General features: G+C 33.1%; 1 protein-coding gene across 4 annotated transcripts in view; it reads right to left on the bottom strand.

Annotated features, from left to right (window-relative positions):
- Window positions 1–14,321, bottom strand: part of LOC106473700 (SCY1-like protein 2) — a 263,864-nt gene that overhangs the window by 24,308 nt on the left and 225,235 nt on the right. For all 4 annotated transcript variants that reach the window (XM_022403165.1, XM_022403153.1, XM_022403159.1 and 1 more), the window contains 6 exons: window positions 11,628–11,843; window positions 9,548–9,664; window positions 6,403–6,528; window positions 5,207–5,383; window positions 4,314–4,436; window positions 1,441–1,554 (listed from right to left, as the gene is read on the bottom strand). In XM_022403165.1, the coding sequence (XP_022258873.1) occupies window positions 1,441–1,554; window positions 4,314–4,436; window positions 5,207–5,383; window positions 6,403–6,528; window positions 9,548–9,664; window positions 11,628–11,843 (873 nt within the window). The remainder of the gene's footprint in view (window positions 1–1,440; window positions 1,555–4,313; window positions 4,437–5,206; window positions 5,384–6,402; window positions 6,529–9,547; window positions 9,665–11,627; window positions 11,844–14,321) is intronic.

Here is a 14,321-nt window from a genome sequence, read left to right as displayed (position 1 = left end):
ACTTCACATCATAACAGTCGTTGTTCATAAACATTGATGATATAAATAGCACCTCAACAACTAAAATGTTGTCGTATCCCAGCTAGCCTGCTGAGCTTGGTATTGGGCGAAAAGTCGCGTCGGCAGTACATACAGCAGATAATGACTGGAGACGGCTTGTACCTGATGATGACAAAACCTTGTCGAAACGTTGTACATTTGCTGTTATGTTAAACTTATATAATTACAATTTACTTACTTAATCTACTTCACATCATAACAGTCGTTGTTCATAAACATTGATGATATAAATAGCACCTCAACAACTAAAATGTTGTCGTATCCCAGCTAGCCTGCTGAGCTTGGTATTGGGCGAAAAGTCGCGTCGGCAGTACATACAGCAGATAATGACTGGAGACGGCTTGTACCTGATGATGACAAAACCTTGTCGAAACGTTGTACATTTGCTGTTATGTTAAACTTATATAATTACAATTTACTTACTTAATCTACTTCACATCATAACAGTCGTTGTTCATAAACATTGATGATATAAATAGCACCTCAACAACTAAAATGTTGTCGTATCCCAGCTAGCCTGCTGAGCTTGGTATTGGGCGAAAAGTCGCGTCGGCAGTACATACAGCAGATAATGACTGGAGACGGCTTGTACCTGATGATGACAAAACCTTGTCGAAACGTTGTACATTTGCTGTTATGTTAAACTTATATTAAAGTTTTTCTTCATTACCCATTCAAGCCGTCTCCAGCCATTATTAGTCTCAAAGTGGGTTCCTCGTCATCGAAACTATTCGTAAGAGAGGATTACAAAATATATGTATACTGAATATGGGTAGAAACTATTTCTAAGGGAGATTTAATAACTACGTGTATTGAATATACATGAAACATTTTCTTAAGGGAGGTTTATTTAGCTAAACGTACTGCACATACATGGACTTTTTTAAGGAAAGGGTGAACAAGTTAAACATAATGAATATACATGGGCGATTTTTTAAAAACGTGATAACGAATTGATTATGATAGATATAGATGAAGAGTGTTTGTTAATGCCCCAGTTTTCAACAGTAAGCTTGGGTTTAAAATGAGAAAATTTGGGGCTCGATTTTTGCAGTGGGTACATCACAATTAACCCTTCGTGCAGCTTTGTGCTTAATAACAAATAAAAAAAAATATTTGTTAGGGAAAGTCACCGAGATAAACATAATAAACATATGGACACTGTTCGTAGAGATGGTCAATAATAAGTTTATCTCGTTCCGAGTGGAAAATTTCATTAAATCTCCGATCGAGAGAAATACGAAATTACATTAGACCTCTTCTGAAACAAACAGTGAAGTTAAAAAAACAACGGTAATGATTTACAAACACTTAAGTTCGACATGCACATACAGGGAAAGGTTAGACATACAAGATGATAGTTAATGATTAATGTCGTACCTTTGTTCCAGTGTGGTTATCAAAGACCTGTTTTGTTCTTGGAAGAATCATTTTTCTCACAGCATTTTCGTCCAGATAACCTGCCACTTGGGCTAGTGCGTAGAGAGCTGCGCTCTATACAAATCAGAAATTAGGATGAGATAGTTAGACAGATATGAACGAAAGTGATCCTTAGATTCCACTAGCGTGACATTGAGTTCTACTGACATTTCATATCTGTCAGAAGTTTAATATCAGGTATCTTGGAAATATCGTTCCTATGTGAAACTGCCCTTTCTAAATATGCCCGCCTGTTTATCTATTTGTTTTTTTCCAACAAATCAGTATTCTAGAAAGTTATGACAGTTCATAATAATTAATATTAACTTCCGATCAGAGCGAAACTAAAAAAATGTTTCAAGAGTCGGAGAACAAGGAACATCTATGAGATTTAATTTTATATGACATAAATAAAATTTATTGTACTCTATAGTCATGGATAAACATACATGCATTTTGTTTAAAGCAATTGTAATGTACTCCTAATGTATTCTAAATTAACAAAACTGAAATATCGCCGTCCCCATAACGTATACAACACTCGAGCTTGTAACATTCAATGCACTTCTACTGACATACTTATAAGAATTTTAATCATTACAGATGTCTGTCTGTCTGTTAAATCTGCAATATTACTCTTATTTTTCCAGAACAAAGAGTTGGAATATAAATACTTTTTATAAAGAAGCTATTGCCTCACTGAACGTCGATGTCAGCATGACAAAACGCTATCCAGGTTATTTTGGTCGAAGCTAGACAACACTCGATTAAAACAAAGACACAAACAAGGTTATATTTAGTAACACAGAATTTATGAAGAATCGAAAAATCATCAAACGTTTTGGTAAGGCAAATCACTCATTTCTTGGTAAGCTTAATGTAACAATATTGTTGGTGTTGTTTTGAAAAGGTATTCATGCTTGTTATAATAAATATTTGTTATCATTTTTAAACATTTTCGCATTGCCATGCATAAGAACACAAAAATGTAATATCAAATTATTTTTTGTAGTAGATATAGGGTTTTGGCCAGTATCTGTTCCGTTGATCATCCTTATTTTCCCTCACTATTCAGGGACAAAACTTACGACAAGATCTGTGTAAAAACATGAATAATTCAATTTTGTTGTTGTTTGTTTTCCAGGTTTGAAGCTAAAACGTGGTAAATAATAAAAATTAATTCGAAATGACTTTTTAAGTTAATTTTTTATTTCTAAAACTCTATATCGTAATTAGATCTTGCTGTGAAAACGAAGAATTTACATGTATAGTGAAATCAGTAACTTTCCTTGCAAAGGGAATACAATAAGTAATAATTTCTACTTTTGAATTTGTAATGTTACAGTATCTCGATACACATAAATGCTAAAGGACAAAGAATATTCTTTATTTCCTATTGTTTTCCTGGTTGACGGGAGAAATATTATGTGCAGTAATACCTTGCTGTCAACTAGTATGACAACAGGCATACATAATAGAGAGTATTACAAAGCATTAAAGTAGGCTATCTGTGATTAAACTGGCCGCAAGCTTAATAAGTAAACCAGGACATTTCTAAAACATTGTTCAGTCTTTATAAAATATGCATATAATTTTAATATCACCCAGAAATAAAAAAATAGAAAAAGATAGAGTTGAATTAGCGTGTATTTTGCATGTACTTCTAAATATTTGTTTCGCAAGGCAGAAATTACAAAACAGACCTTGACTCATTTTTCTGAAAGCAAGAAAGACACCGAAAACTGACTGATAAGTAAGTTTTCATCAGAATTAGCAGCTCAGAAGCTGTGGCATTTCTTGCAGTCTCATTCTAATGCATAATGATGATGCTTTTCCAACACTGTCATCATGATGTTTGATAATAGAATAGATCAAGAGATTAGGATTTTACTCCGATCTCATCTTGGTGCTGGAACTGATCAAAGGGATGTGGTTCTGCCTACAGTCTCATCACAGTGTTTTTCAAGATGGAACTGCTCTACAGATGTGTTCTATTCCCCATAGATATTGGATGATGGGACTGCCTAGAAATGGACCTCTTCTTTCGGTCTCATCCAGTCCTTGATGATAAAATTGACAGAATATATGACATTTCCTTTAGTTTCATCTTGGTGCTTAGAGATGAAACTAAACAGGAAATTTAAACTATTCTCCAGACTCATTTCAGTGCTTTGTAATTGAAATGATCATGAGACTTGGCTCTTTCTGCAATATCATTCTGGTGTTTGATGACCAAACAGATCAGTAAATGATGCTACTTTCCTGCAGTCTAACAGCGGTGCTTGATAGCAGAACTGGACAGGAATGTTAGATTTACCTAGAGTCTCTCACATTGGTGATTGATGGAGAAGTTCAGGTAGTCTTTATTTCATTCTGATCCTGGTGCTCTTAATAATGGAACTGATCAGGTGATGCGATGGTTATTTCTTTAATATCATCCTAGTGCATGATGCTGAATAAAATATTAGGTGTTTTCATGTACTTGTTGACGAAATTGAAAAGGAGATATGACTCATTTAGTGTTGGATGATGGAACTAATTAAAAATCATGCCTCTGCTTTCATCATTCATACCAGTGCTTAATAACATAATTTAAATTCTCAGGTGTTGGTTGATTAAATGATTTTTAGAGGGATAGGAGAATCATTAATACATAGAACAATATAATATTTGATGTTATGTAAGACATGTCACTACTTTGGCATCAGTAAAGCCTTACAAATATTCTTATTAAGTTCCGTTTACAATTTAAGTTAGAACATTAAATACAAATGCTAATATACAAGAAATGTGTATTTTTACACAGTTAAATTCTGTTCTTAAATGTGTCTTACTTGAATTTGTGGTGTTGTCGAGTCGAAAGCGCTATACATCATTGGTAAGACGTCTGACTTGATATCAGTCTTTGACATTTTTTTCATGATTATGTCCAGGTTTTCCAGAAGAGTAACTGTTGCCTGCACCAATGAAATTGAAATGGCATTTAATCGTGTGTTTGAAAGAAATATTTAAAATATCTTTCTGTATCTTAACTTTCACACACACCTTGTTTTAAGTAGTAACATAAGGCATACATGTTGACCCAACTAGACTATTCCCGTATCCTTAGATATTCAATCAAATAAGTTCAAATACGCCTTGAATATAACTGCCACATCAAACACACGCACCTGGGAAACTGGACTATTTTTCCTATAGTCACACAAGAATTGTTGCCCGCTTAGTAAACAAAACCTTAGTAAACCTCAGTAAACAAAAATCTATAGGCATGGCCAGTCAGTAGTCATGAAAAGTAATACTCATTTGTTTGTTTTTGCCAAACTATTCTTTCGTAAAATATAACGGGGTATTAACTTAAAATTATATGTATGAAAAAGAAAACTCGTTGAATATTTTATCAACCAAAAAATAGTGAAGTTTCAAACACAATGCAATTTCATTATCTTTAAACGGTATTAATATTTTTTCTTTTCCATAAGATTATGATCTATATAACTGAAGCTCTTATATTTTTATTGTTTATATTCTTTTTATATAGGTTTCAAGTTATAAGACAATATAGATCTAAAATATTGGAATACGTAAAACAAGTTAATAAAGAGTACTGAGTTTGTGATTCTATGAAAGTTCTACTCATTTACTTGACGAATATGAATATATTTATCGTGAAATTATAATTGTTTTTCTATTTTATAATCACAGGTTTTCAGAGATTTCACTGGTTTACCTGAACTGACTTCGGCATTCCGAATACACTTCGAAACATAGGAAGAATAAGCGTCTGGTATTCATCGGCTGTGCTTTCCTCTATTATGAAGAGAAAGGGCTGGAGTGCTGCGGCTAGAGCTTCGGGGGAATGAATCTCAGATTTTAAAGAGGGCAAAACGTGCTGATACCAAAGTTTCTGTTCGTAATAAAACGAAAAAAAAAGTGTTTCAGAAAAATAATATGAACTATATAATTTCACAACGTAAAACTAGATGTTGCTTCTGATGAACAAAACTGGTTTCATCTGAACAGATGGATAGAATTCGGAAGTATTTTATTTAACATGTATTTTAATCGAACCCTGTTTATAATCAATTAAAACATTAAAGTTGTAGAGTTATTTATGATAAAGTTTTAATAAATGGCTATCATATTAATTCAAATCGACAGCAGTAGTCCGTGATTAAAATGCTAAGACTAAATGTTTGGACTAAATGTATATACTTCCTTAATTGCCCCCCAGTGGCATGTATACGGACTTATACTGGTAGAAACCGGGTTTCGATACTCGTGGTGGGCAGAGCACAGATAGCCCTTTGTGTAGCTTTGGGCTTAATAACAAACAATAACAACTTACTTCATTATGAAAATTACAAAATTTATGAAATATGTAATTGTAGTTTAAGGACCGAACTTATTAGTTATTTTACAGACATTGCATCTACCCTTTCTCACTTTTCAAAGATGTGAATTTAACGTTAATATGAAGTATGTGAACAACTTAAATTAAAAGAAATTATTTCAGATCTTCATTCAGAGATTGATTTTGGCATACTTAGAATTTAATAAGAAATGTTAAAAAGTTTTGCTACAGTTTTTATACTACTTTAACTTTAAATCAGATGCAAAATACCACAAAATGTTCTTTAACCCTAAATGTTAATAAAGACCTGAGGAATTTTCTCAATTTTGGCTGAAAATTAGTAACATTTCTTTTATTATTATGTGTTACTAGTCACCCATAAAAACAATTCATAGTTCTAAATCACAGATTAACGCTTCCCATAAAGTATAGAATAGAACTATATTATTATTTTTTCTTCTAGATTGGCGAATTCAGTGTTTATTTTTACAAACTTTACCATCAAAATAAAATTGTGCTGGCATCAACACAGACAATTCGTTAAACATTGGAAAATCCCAGTTCCTTCTTACCCTAGGAATGTTAGGTAGCGCTCCTTTGAGACCATGATAGAAAGTAGATTTGTGGGTGGTATCTTTCATTTGAATGACATCTAGGTATTGAAGAGCATGTACTGAAGAGTCCAGGAAATACTTTATCTAGAAAAAATACAAGAAGTACAATCAATAATATTATGGACCATACCCAATAATTTATACTTCCCGAACTAATCCCAGGCAACTTATGGAAAAATATGAGACTTAAAAACTGTACAGCGTATTATATAAAAACAGTGTTTATATGACGTCAGCAAATTTGTGATTCTTTTCCTCGTATTCTAGGATGACATGAAACGCATATAAAAAAAATAGTTTTATCTTTGAAAAGAAACAAGTTTTTAGTTCTTTATGTACCGTGTGACACATTTGGTTCATTATTTATGTGTCTTTCGTGCTGTATTGTCAAAAGTATTTTATAATGTAATAACATTAATTTCTGAGTTACTTCAGATAAAGTAATGCTTTTAAAAGTTTTGAGCGCCTTTTAGCGACAAACAGCTATAGCGAAGTTTGAAGGCATTCATGGTACGCACACTGAATACGTAACTACTCAAGTTACCTTTCGAAGGCTTTGAAATAGCAGGTTTGAATTATTATTCTTTACCCAATTTGATTTGTACTCTGTTTCATGCAAGATATATTTATCTTTGTTGCCTAAGGCACAGTGACGTCAATAATCAACTTGAAAGTTTCTTGGAATATGACATTTTAATTGATTAAAAGTAGTTTTTTATCTCTGTGATCAAGATTATAATTTTAAAACGTTATATGCAGTGCATATTTTGATTGTTGGTATTCATTCTAGACACTAATGTTTGGAAACTTTCTTTATTTATTCACATACTTTCCTCAAACACTCTTCCGGGTTATTCTAATTGAGATATGCCTATATTGAATTCCTACACAATACTGCCAGACTAAAACTTCTTTAAAATTACATGGCGGCTGTACTTTCTAATTTCTTACTATAATTTTAAAAACGTTTTGTTGATGAGTTTTTTGCTTATCTATTTTTTATGAGCCATCCGTATAAAGTTAGCTTTTTTGGACCTGATGATTTTGCGCTTACACATACAATATATATTACAACCAGGAAATCATATTTTATTCAATTTATAAACGAAAACGTATTGTACTTCTTTGAAGTTTAACCTTATAATTAGGTAAATATGACAATAATATTATTATTTAATATTTGATGTGTAGGCATAGACTGTAATATATAAATGTCCATGACAAGAAATGTTAAAATATTATGAGAAGTGTACTAAAGAAAACTGAAATTAATTTCAATTAACTTGACACATTTATAAGAAAGAGCTAGAAAGAAAGAAAGAATTAAAAAAAAACAATATTTTAGGGTCTTGGTGATTAATTCGCTGATTATTCTAAGAAAATAAAATTAGAATAAGATTAGTAGAGTGTTATGTTTCGTAATCTTGGGTTTGATGTTTAGTTTCTCGACAATTCGAATATTAAAAAATAAAGTATTTAAAAATACAACAAAACACGACTAAAACGTATAATCTTGAGAATTTAAAAAGTTACGATATTCTATAGAATTTCAATGTAACTGAATTATATCAATAAATTAAACAGTTAAAGAAATAGAAAAAACGACGATTTACTTCTTCCGCTAAAAACCAGTGAGTAACAAAATATAATATTTCCAATTGTAAATATGTTCTAAGCCACGTTTAAATTCAGTTCAAATATAATAATGTTGTTACAAAACTATAACTTTTATCTCTTAGAGCAGAAAAGAAGATGTATCTCTAACATTTAATTTTTAAAACATCACATTGTTTTAAGAAGTGTAGATATACATGTTGCTGTTGTTTAGAATCGTCAGTTGTTACTACAACCCCTGAATGACTACTAACTACATTACGACCCTCAATAAATATCAGTGGGTCATTGTTGACCAAGATAATAGCCCGGACTTGATACAGACTTTTTAATACATCAGAAAGTGTCTTATTCGATTACAACCCATTTTTTGGAGAGTAATTAAGGCCTTTAAGTGGATCATAAGGAATCGCAATTAAGAATGCTACTTCCAAGTTAATTCTAAAGATGTTCAACCCAACTGATATCCAGTTTTTGTTGTCGTCAATGAAGATCACTGAAATGGCAATTATGCTCTTCAAAACAACTTCGGACAATATAAAATGATTGCTTCTCTTGCTAATTATGGTAAAAATGAAACCTAACTCTCATAAGCTAGCCGAACTTCGTGAGATAATATTGGGTTTACGGCCGAGGGTACCTAACTGACGAAACAATGCCTTCTAATCTTTATAAGTAGAAAAATGATAAATATATTTTTAATTAGCTATACTAATGGTCAGGTTGATTTTTAGTTTCGTTTTAAGCATATAGTTTCCTCTGACGGAAGTTATTAGTATTATTATAGAGTGGAGATGATCAGTGTCAACCTATATGTAGACTTTGAATGTTAGTTACACTTCTATAGCAGCATTGTTCACATCATTATGAATAATCTCTATCGACTTTCACTGTCAAAAAAGCACAAGTTGGTTTAACTGCCCTGTGTTATTTAATTTATCTTTTTCTCCAGTCGTCATCACAAAAAAAGGATGAAAAACGATCCATTAGACCGCAACACATGCTTTCATCCCCGCAGTTTACCCCAATCGATGGTGAAACCTGCATTTGAGATAAGCGTTTTCAGGATTGGTTGTCAGCTGCTATTTAACAGTTTTGTTTACGCCATTTGCATGGTAAAGTTGAATATATATGAAACTTTTCCTCTGTGTTTGAAGAAACTGTTCAATTGGACCCCACTCTCACGTTTATTGCACTTTACAAACTTAAATATTTTCTTTTATCCTCAGCGTATCACTTAGTCGTTTTCAAATTCGGAGAGGTCTTAGCTTTGCTCAATGTTTTGAATATAACTACTTCCCAGCATTTATAGGCCCCAAGCAGTCCTCTAAGCACATCATATTATCAGTCTACTATGAATTTGCAAATAAGTGTAGTGTTTTAGAAATACGTGTGTATAAAAGGTTGTAATAAAGACTTCATTCAGTATAGTTCAAGTAAAAAGTCCCTATTGAATAAAACAAATTTGAGGTTTAAAAATGAAGAATACCATTGAAAAATTCTGAGCATTGGGTCGTTTTCTAGGATCAACCTTAAGAAGACTTTGGAGCGGTTCCTGTAGATGGTGAGGTATTCCATCCAACAGATCATGGAGAGTCTGTTCTAGCTGAAAGAAATTACATTTCCTATTACTCTTGTGGGTTAGAGCATTGAATGAGTATTCCAAAGATGTGAGGGAATATGGGGAAAATAAATCTTAGGACTAAATTATGTAGAGTGAAGGATAAGTAAAGTTTATCTACAACAAAAGAACTAACTATGTTTAACATTAAAGGATGAGATATGTTAACGTATGCCTAAATATCTTACATAAAGATACATTTTTTTTAATTCCCTGATATCTAACTGTTTTATGAATTAAACTAAAAAAAACGGAATTCTGGTGACAAATTCTGGTGATTTAAAATAGTAACTTAAGAGTCACAAAAACTTCATTATTTTTCCATCACGAAAAACATAGTACCGGTAAAATACTGTCTGAAATTTTCAATGTTGTTCAGTATTAAAATATTAATGTCAACGGTTTCTTTGAAAAGTTGGTCAAATAATCGGTCTTGTTTCACGATGCATCTGCTTTACTGACATCCACAATCACGCACTGAAAGTCTTAACATTTCTTCATAAGAGACAAGAACGAATAATTTACACCACAAGCTCTACTAACTTTATGAGGAAAATCAAGGATGTAATATTTACAAAAACAACTGAGTATTTTGCCATAACGGATAACAGAGAGTTACCTAGTGCGAAAATTAGTTTTACCACGAAGTATCCAAATAAAATATTTATTGCCAATGATTATATTTTGCCACTCACGTGCAATAATAAGAATAAATTCTGACCATTTCATCTGCCCCCCAGTGGCACAGCGGTACGTCTGCGGACTTACGACGCTAGAAACCGGGTTTCGATACCCGTGGTGGGCAGAGCACAGATAGCCCTTGTGTAGCTTTGTGCATAATTAAAAAAAACAAACAAAACAAAAACCATTTCATCGTGAAAAACGGAAACATGTCTTGTAAGCACGTGTTATGATTATTCTATCATGAATGATTTAAAAATATTTTTAAAGGATTTTAACTTGTTTATATATCTCACCACAAAGCAGACATTAAGCCAGGACATCATTATAAACAGTTAATGATCATGGTTTGGTGGGAAGAACATTTTGAAGAAGTTTATGATGGTATTTTATCATAACAAATTGAAAACAAGATTAAGGTTTTTGTTGTTAGTTTTTAGTGCAAAGTTGCACAAAGGGTTGTCTTTGCTCTGTCCACTGTGGGGAATCGAATCCCAGATTTTAGCGTTGTAATTCCGTAAACTGAACGCTTACCCAGCAGGGGACAATAAGATTAAAAAAATATGTATTGAATAATCCTAGTTTTCTCGATACTTATATTAGTTGACAACTGGTAAACTGAATGCTTACCCAGCAGGGGACAATGAAATTGAAAAAATATGTATTGAATAATCCTAGTTTTGTCGATACTTATATTAGTTGACAACTGGTAAACTGAATGCTTACCCAGCAGGGGACAATGAAATTGAAAAATATGTATTGAATAATCCTAGTTTTGTCGATGTTTTATAAACATATTGATTGTCAGCTGGCAATGTTTATAACATGATATGTGTAATATAAACACGTAATCATATATTAATTTCTTTAAACAGTAGCGTGTTGTCTGTCAGTCAGTCAGTAGACACTAAAATGACGTCACATAACGGACGCTTAACGTTGCAATTTGTATTGTCGTGAATCACGAGAAGAATTATGCACTCTGTAGGCTATAACACAGCATGACATATGAACTTCAAAACCAAATACTAATTTCTACTGTTTGTTATTTAGCTTGTAATGAAAACTACACACGCTTAAATAACATGGTAAATACCTTTGAAAACTTAATTTATAATATTAGCATATGTATAGACAAGTAGAAGCTATATTTAAGTATTTGTATTAAAAGTAATCCTTAATCCGACTGACTTAGTACTTTATTTGAGGGTACTGGCTCATACTTTGCTATAGCTTTATAACGGTATAAGATTTGTTAAAAAATTACCAAATCCAGTTGCTTGTTGTAAGTACTTGAACTTAAATTTGCCTCAATAATTGATCGCCCGTTGTTAAAGACAGCACAAATCAGTAGTCCTAGAGAAAACATGTCACTGTAAGGTGAGCACGTAGACGAGTTCTGGATCTCTGGAGCAGTAAAGTCCAGATGTGGCTGTCCCATTTTAGGCAACTTCGACGTAAACGGCTGACAATGTACAGCATTCTATATGAAAAACAACAATAACTTCTAGAAGTTTCAACAAATTAATTACCATTAAAGTATCTTTAATGATCAAATTTTGTCTTTCTAAAATGTTTATAATTTTCAGACCTTATGGTTAGGATACATGAAAATTGGGCTCTATTATATATTACAAGTCCATACCTCTTAATATTAGAACTTACACAATCGCAAAGTAAAGAAAACTAACAAATAAATGAACATAAAAAGATGAACAGCTGAAACTTTTCATCGTAATGTAATAAATAGACTTTGCAATAATCCAACTTCCACGTTTTAAGAAATGCAAGATTCGCTACCACTGACATAGATAGCTGGATTAATGGTAGCTGAATGTGCTCCAAGTTACTGCAAAGAATACGTTAAGTTAATGTCTCTCCAAAACAGCGGCGAAGGCCGTCTGGAGGGGTCACCTGTATTAGGCACTCGCATCACTATACAGTACTGTGTTGTTTGTCAGTTGGTCAGTAGACACTTAAATGACTTCACATGACGGACGCTTAACGTTACATTGGTACTGTCCTGACGTCAGTAAAACGTACGCATGCCATGAATCACGAGAATAATTATGCACTCTGTAGGCTACAACACAGCATTACATATGAACTTCAAAATCAAGAAATAAAAACATTCTGAGTTGAAATACTTACGCGTTGTTATAAAGTTTCCGTTTTTCTGAATCTATTTTTGTTAATACGTTTTCGTATTAAAACCGTTTGGAAAACATTACACTTTCTTGACATGATAAACAAGCCCTTTAAGACGTAGCTTCAAGTAAGGAGGTATTTGCATGCTCTTAAAAAAATATCTCTGATTAATTAGTGAACTACTAAATAATATAAACGTTTCTCTTCAAATCTTCCACCATTTCTCTTTCAGTGGTGCTAATTGTATGGTATTCCCAACAAGCACCTAAGTTCACAAACTGTGTGAGGAGAGGATTCCGGTCGGTAAGCTTTCCGTTATATTTCTATATTTCAACAAGTAATGGGGATGAATCATATTTTTGAAGAACCTTCATTTTATTATGTCAGTCCTAATTTGATAAGTTAAAAGGGCAAGTTCCAACTGATAAATTATGACAATCGAGGAGGTTATGAGTAATGAGTTTTTACTGTCTGTAGCAGATCAGTGAATTGTATAGGATAATATATAAACAAATGATTTTAATATCATAATAAATGAAGTCCAATAAAGAGAACCGGGGACTATAACTTGGCCACTGGCTCTATTGAAAGTGTTGACGACAGCACTATTTTTCATTAAACCATCCTTCAGTCTTATCTGAACAAAGAAAATCACTATTCTCGTTACAGAAAACAGAACAAGAACAAAGCAAACAGTTAGATCCAGGGAGCTCTGGTCTGTCTAAGTAGTCTTCTATGGCAATAGTCACATATCATATGAAGAGCAATTCTAGGAGATATACTAGCATACAGACAACAAATAGTGCCCTCTTCCCTCCTGTCGACAGTTATGTAAGCCCAATCCCCTCCTATCAACTGTTTATCGACAGTTGTGCAACAAACGTTTAGTTACAAGTTTCCTGTCTCATGCTACAAGGAAACTAAAGTATTGAGGATTTAGGAAAATACTCACATAGGCAGAAGATATATTAGTTATTCAACAGCACAGAGAGACTAGTTTGTGTTATTAAGTACCGTACGCAAGGCATTTACAGCTTCGACCTGACAAATGTACTTGTTTTATAATATAAAAATACCATACCCTTTAACCCGAGCGCTTTCGAAAGATGGACTTTACTTGAAGAAGAAGGGTCCACTCTTCGAAAGCGCTCGGGTTAAAAGGCATCGTGTTAAATTGATTTCTTCAACCTACGTGTTTTTCTACCATCTTGTTTGTTTCACAATAAATTGGTAAACCACGATTTATAAGCATAATGAAGTGATTTATTTTGGGGGGAACACACTCTATGTTTCGACAGAACAAATCACTTCATTATGTTTATAAATCGTTGTTTGCCTACTTATAGTTATTGTATTAGCATAATGTGCTTCCTTACACAAGTATACTTGTTCTTTCAGTGATGTTTCTTAAGTATTCACTGTGCTATTGTGAAGTTTCAACTAAAAGTATAAATTTTTTTGTCTATCTCCATCTCTCACGGACTTACATCTTATGGCGTTTTTACATTAGCAACTTCTAGGCGTCTGGCATATCTTTTCTGCTAGAAGTATCTTTAAGCAACTACTGCTCGACTGGCAATCTGGGGGTCACGGGTTCGAATCTCCACCTCACCCAACATGCTCGCCCTTTCAGCCGTAGGGGCGTTGTAATGTGACGGTCAATTCCACTATTCGTTGGCGGTGGGTGGTGATGACTAGCTGCCTTCCCTCTAGTCTTATCCTGCTAAATTAGGCACGGCTAGCGCAGATAGTACTCGTGTAGTTTTGCGCGAAATTCAAAACAAACAAACAAGTAACTACTGTATTGATGTGG

The sequence above is a fragment of the Limulus polyphemus genome, unplaced genomic scaffold, assembly GCF_000517525.1.
Source record: "Limulus polyphemus unplaced genomic scaffold, Limulus_polyphemus-2.1.2 Scaffold133, whole genome shotgun sequence".
Lineage (NCBI taxonomy): Eukaryota > Metazoa > Arthropoda > Merostomata > Xiphosura > Limulidae > Limulus > Limulus polyphemus.
The sequence above is the reverse complement of the archived record's forward strand: the minus strand, read 5'-3'. Positions and strand labels throughout refer to the sequence as shown.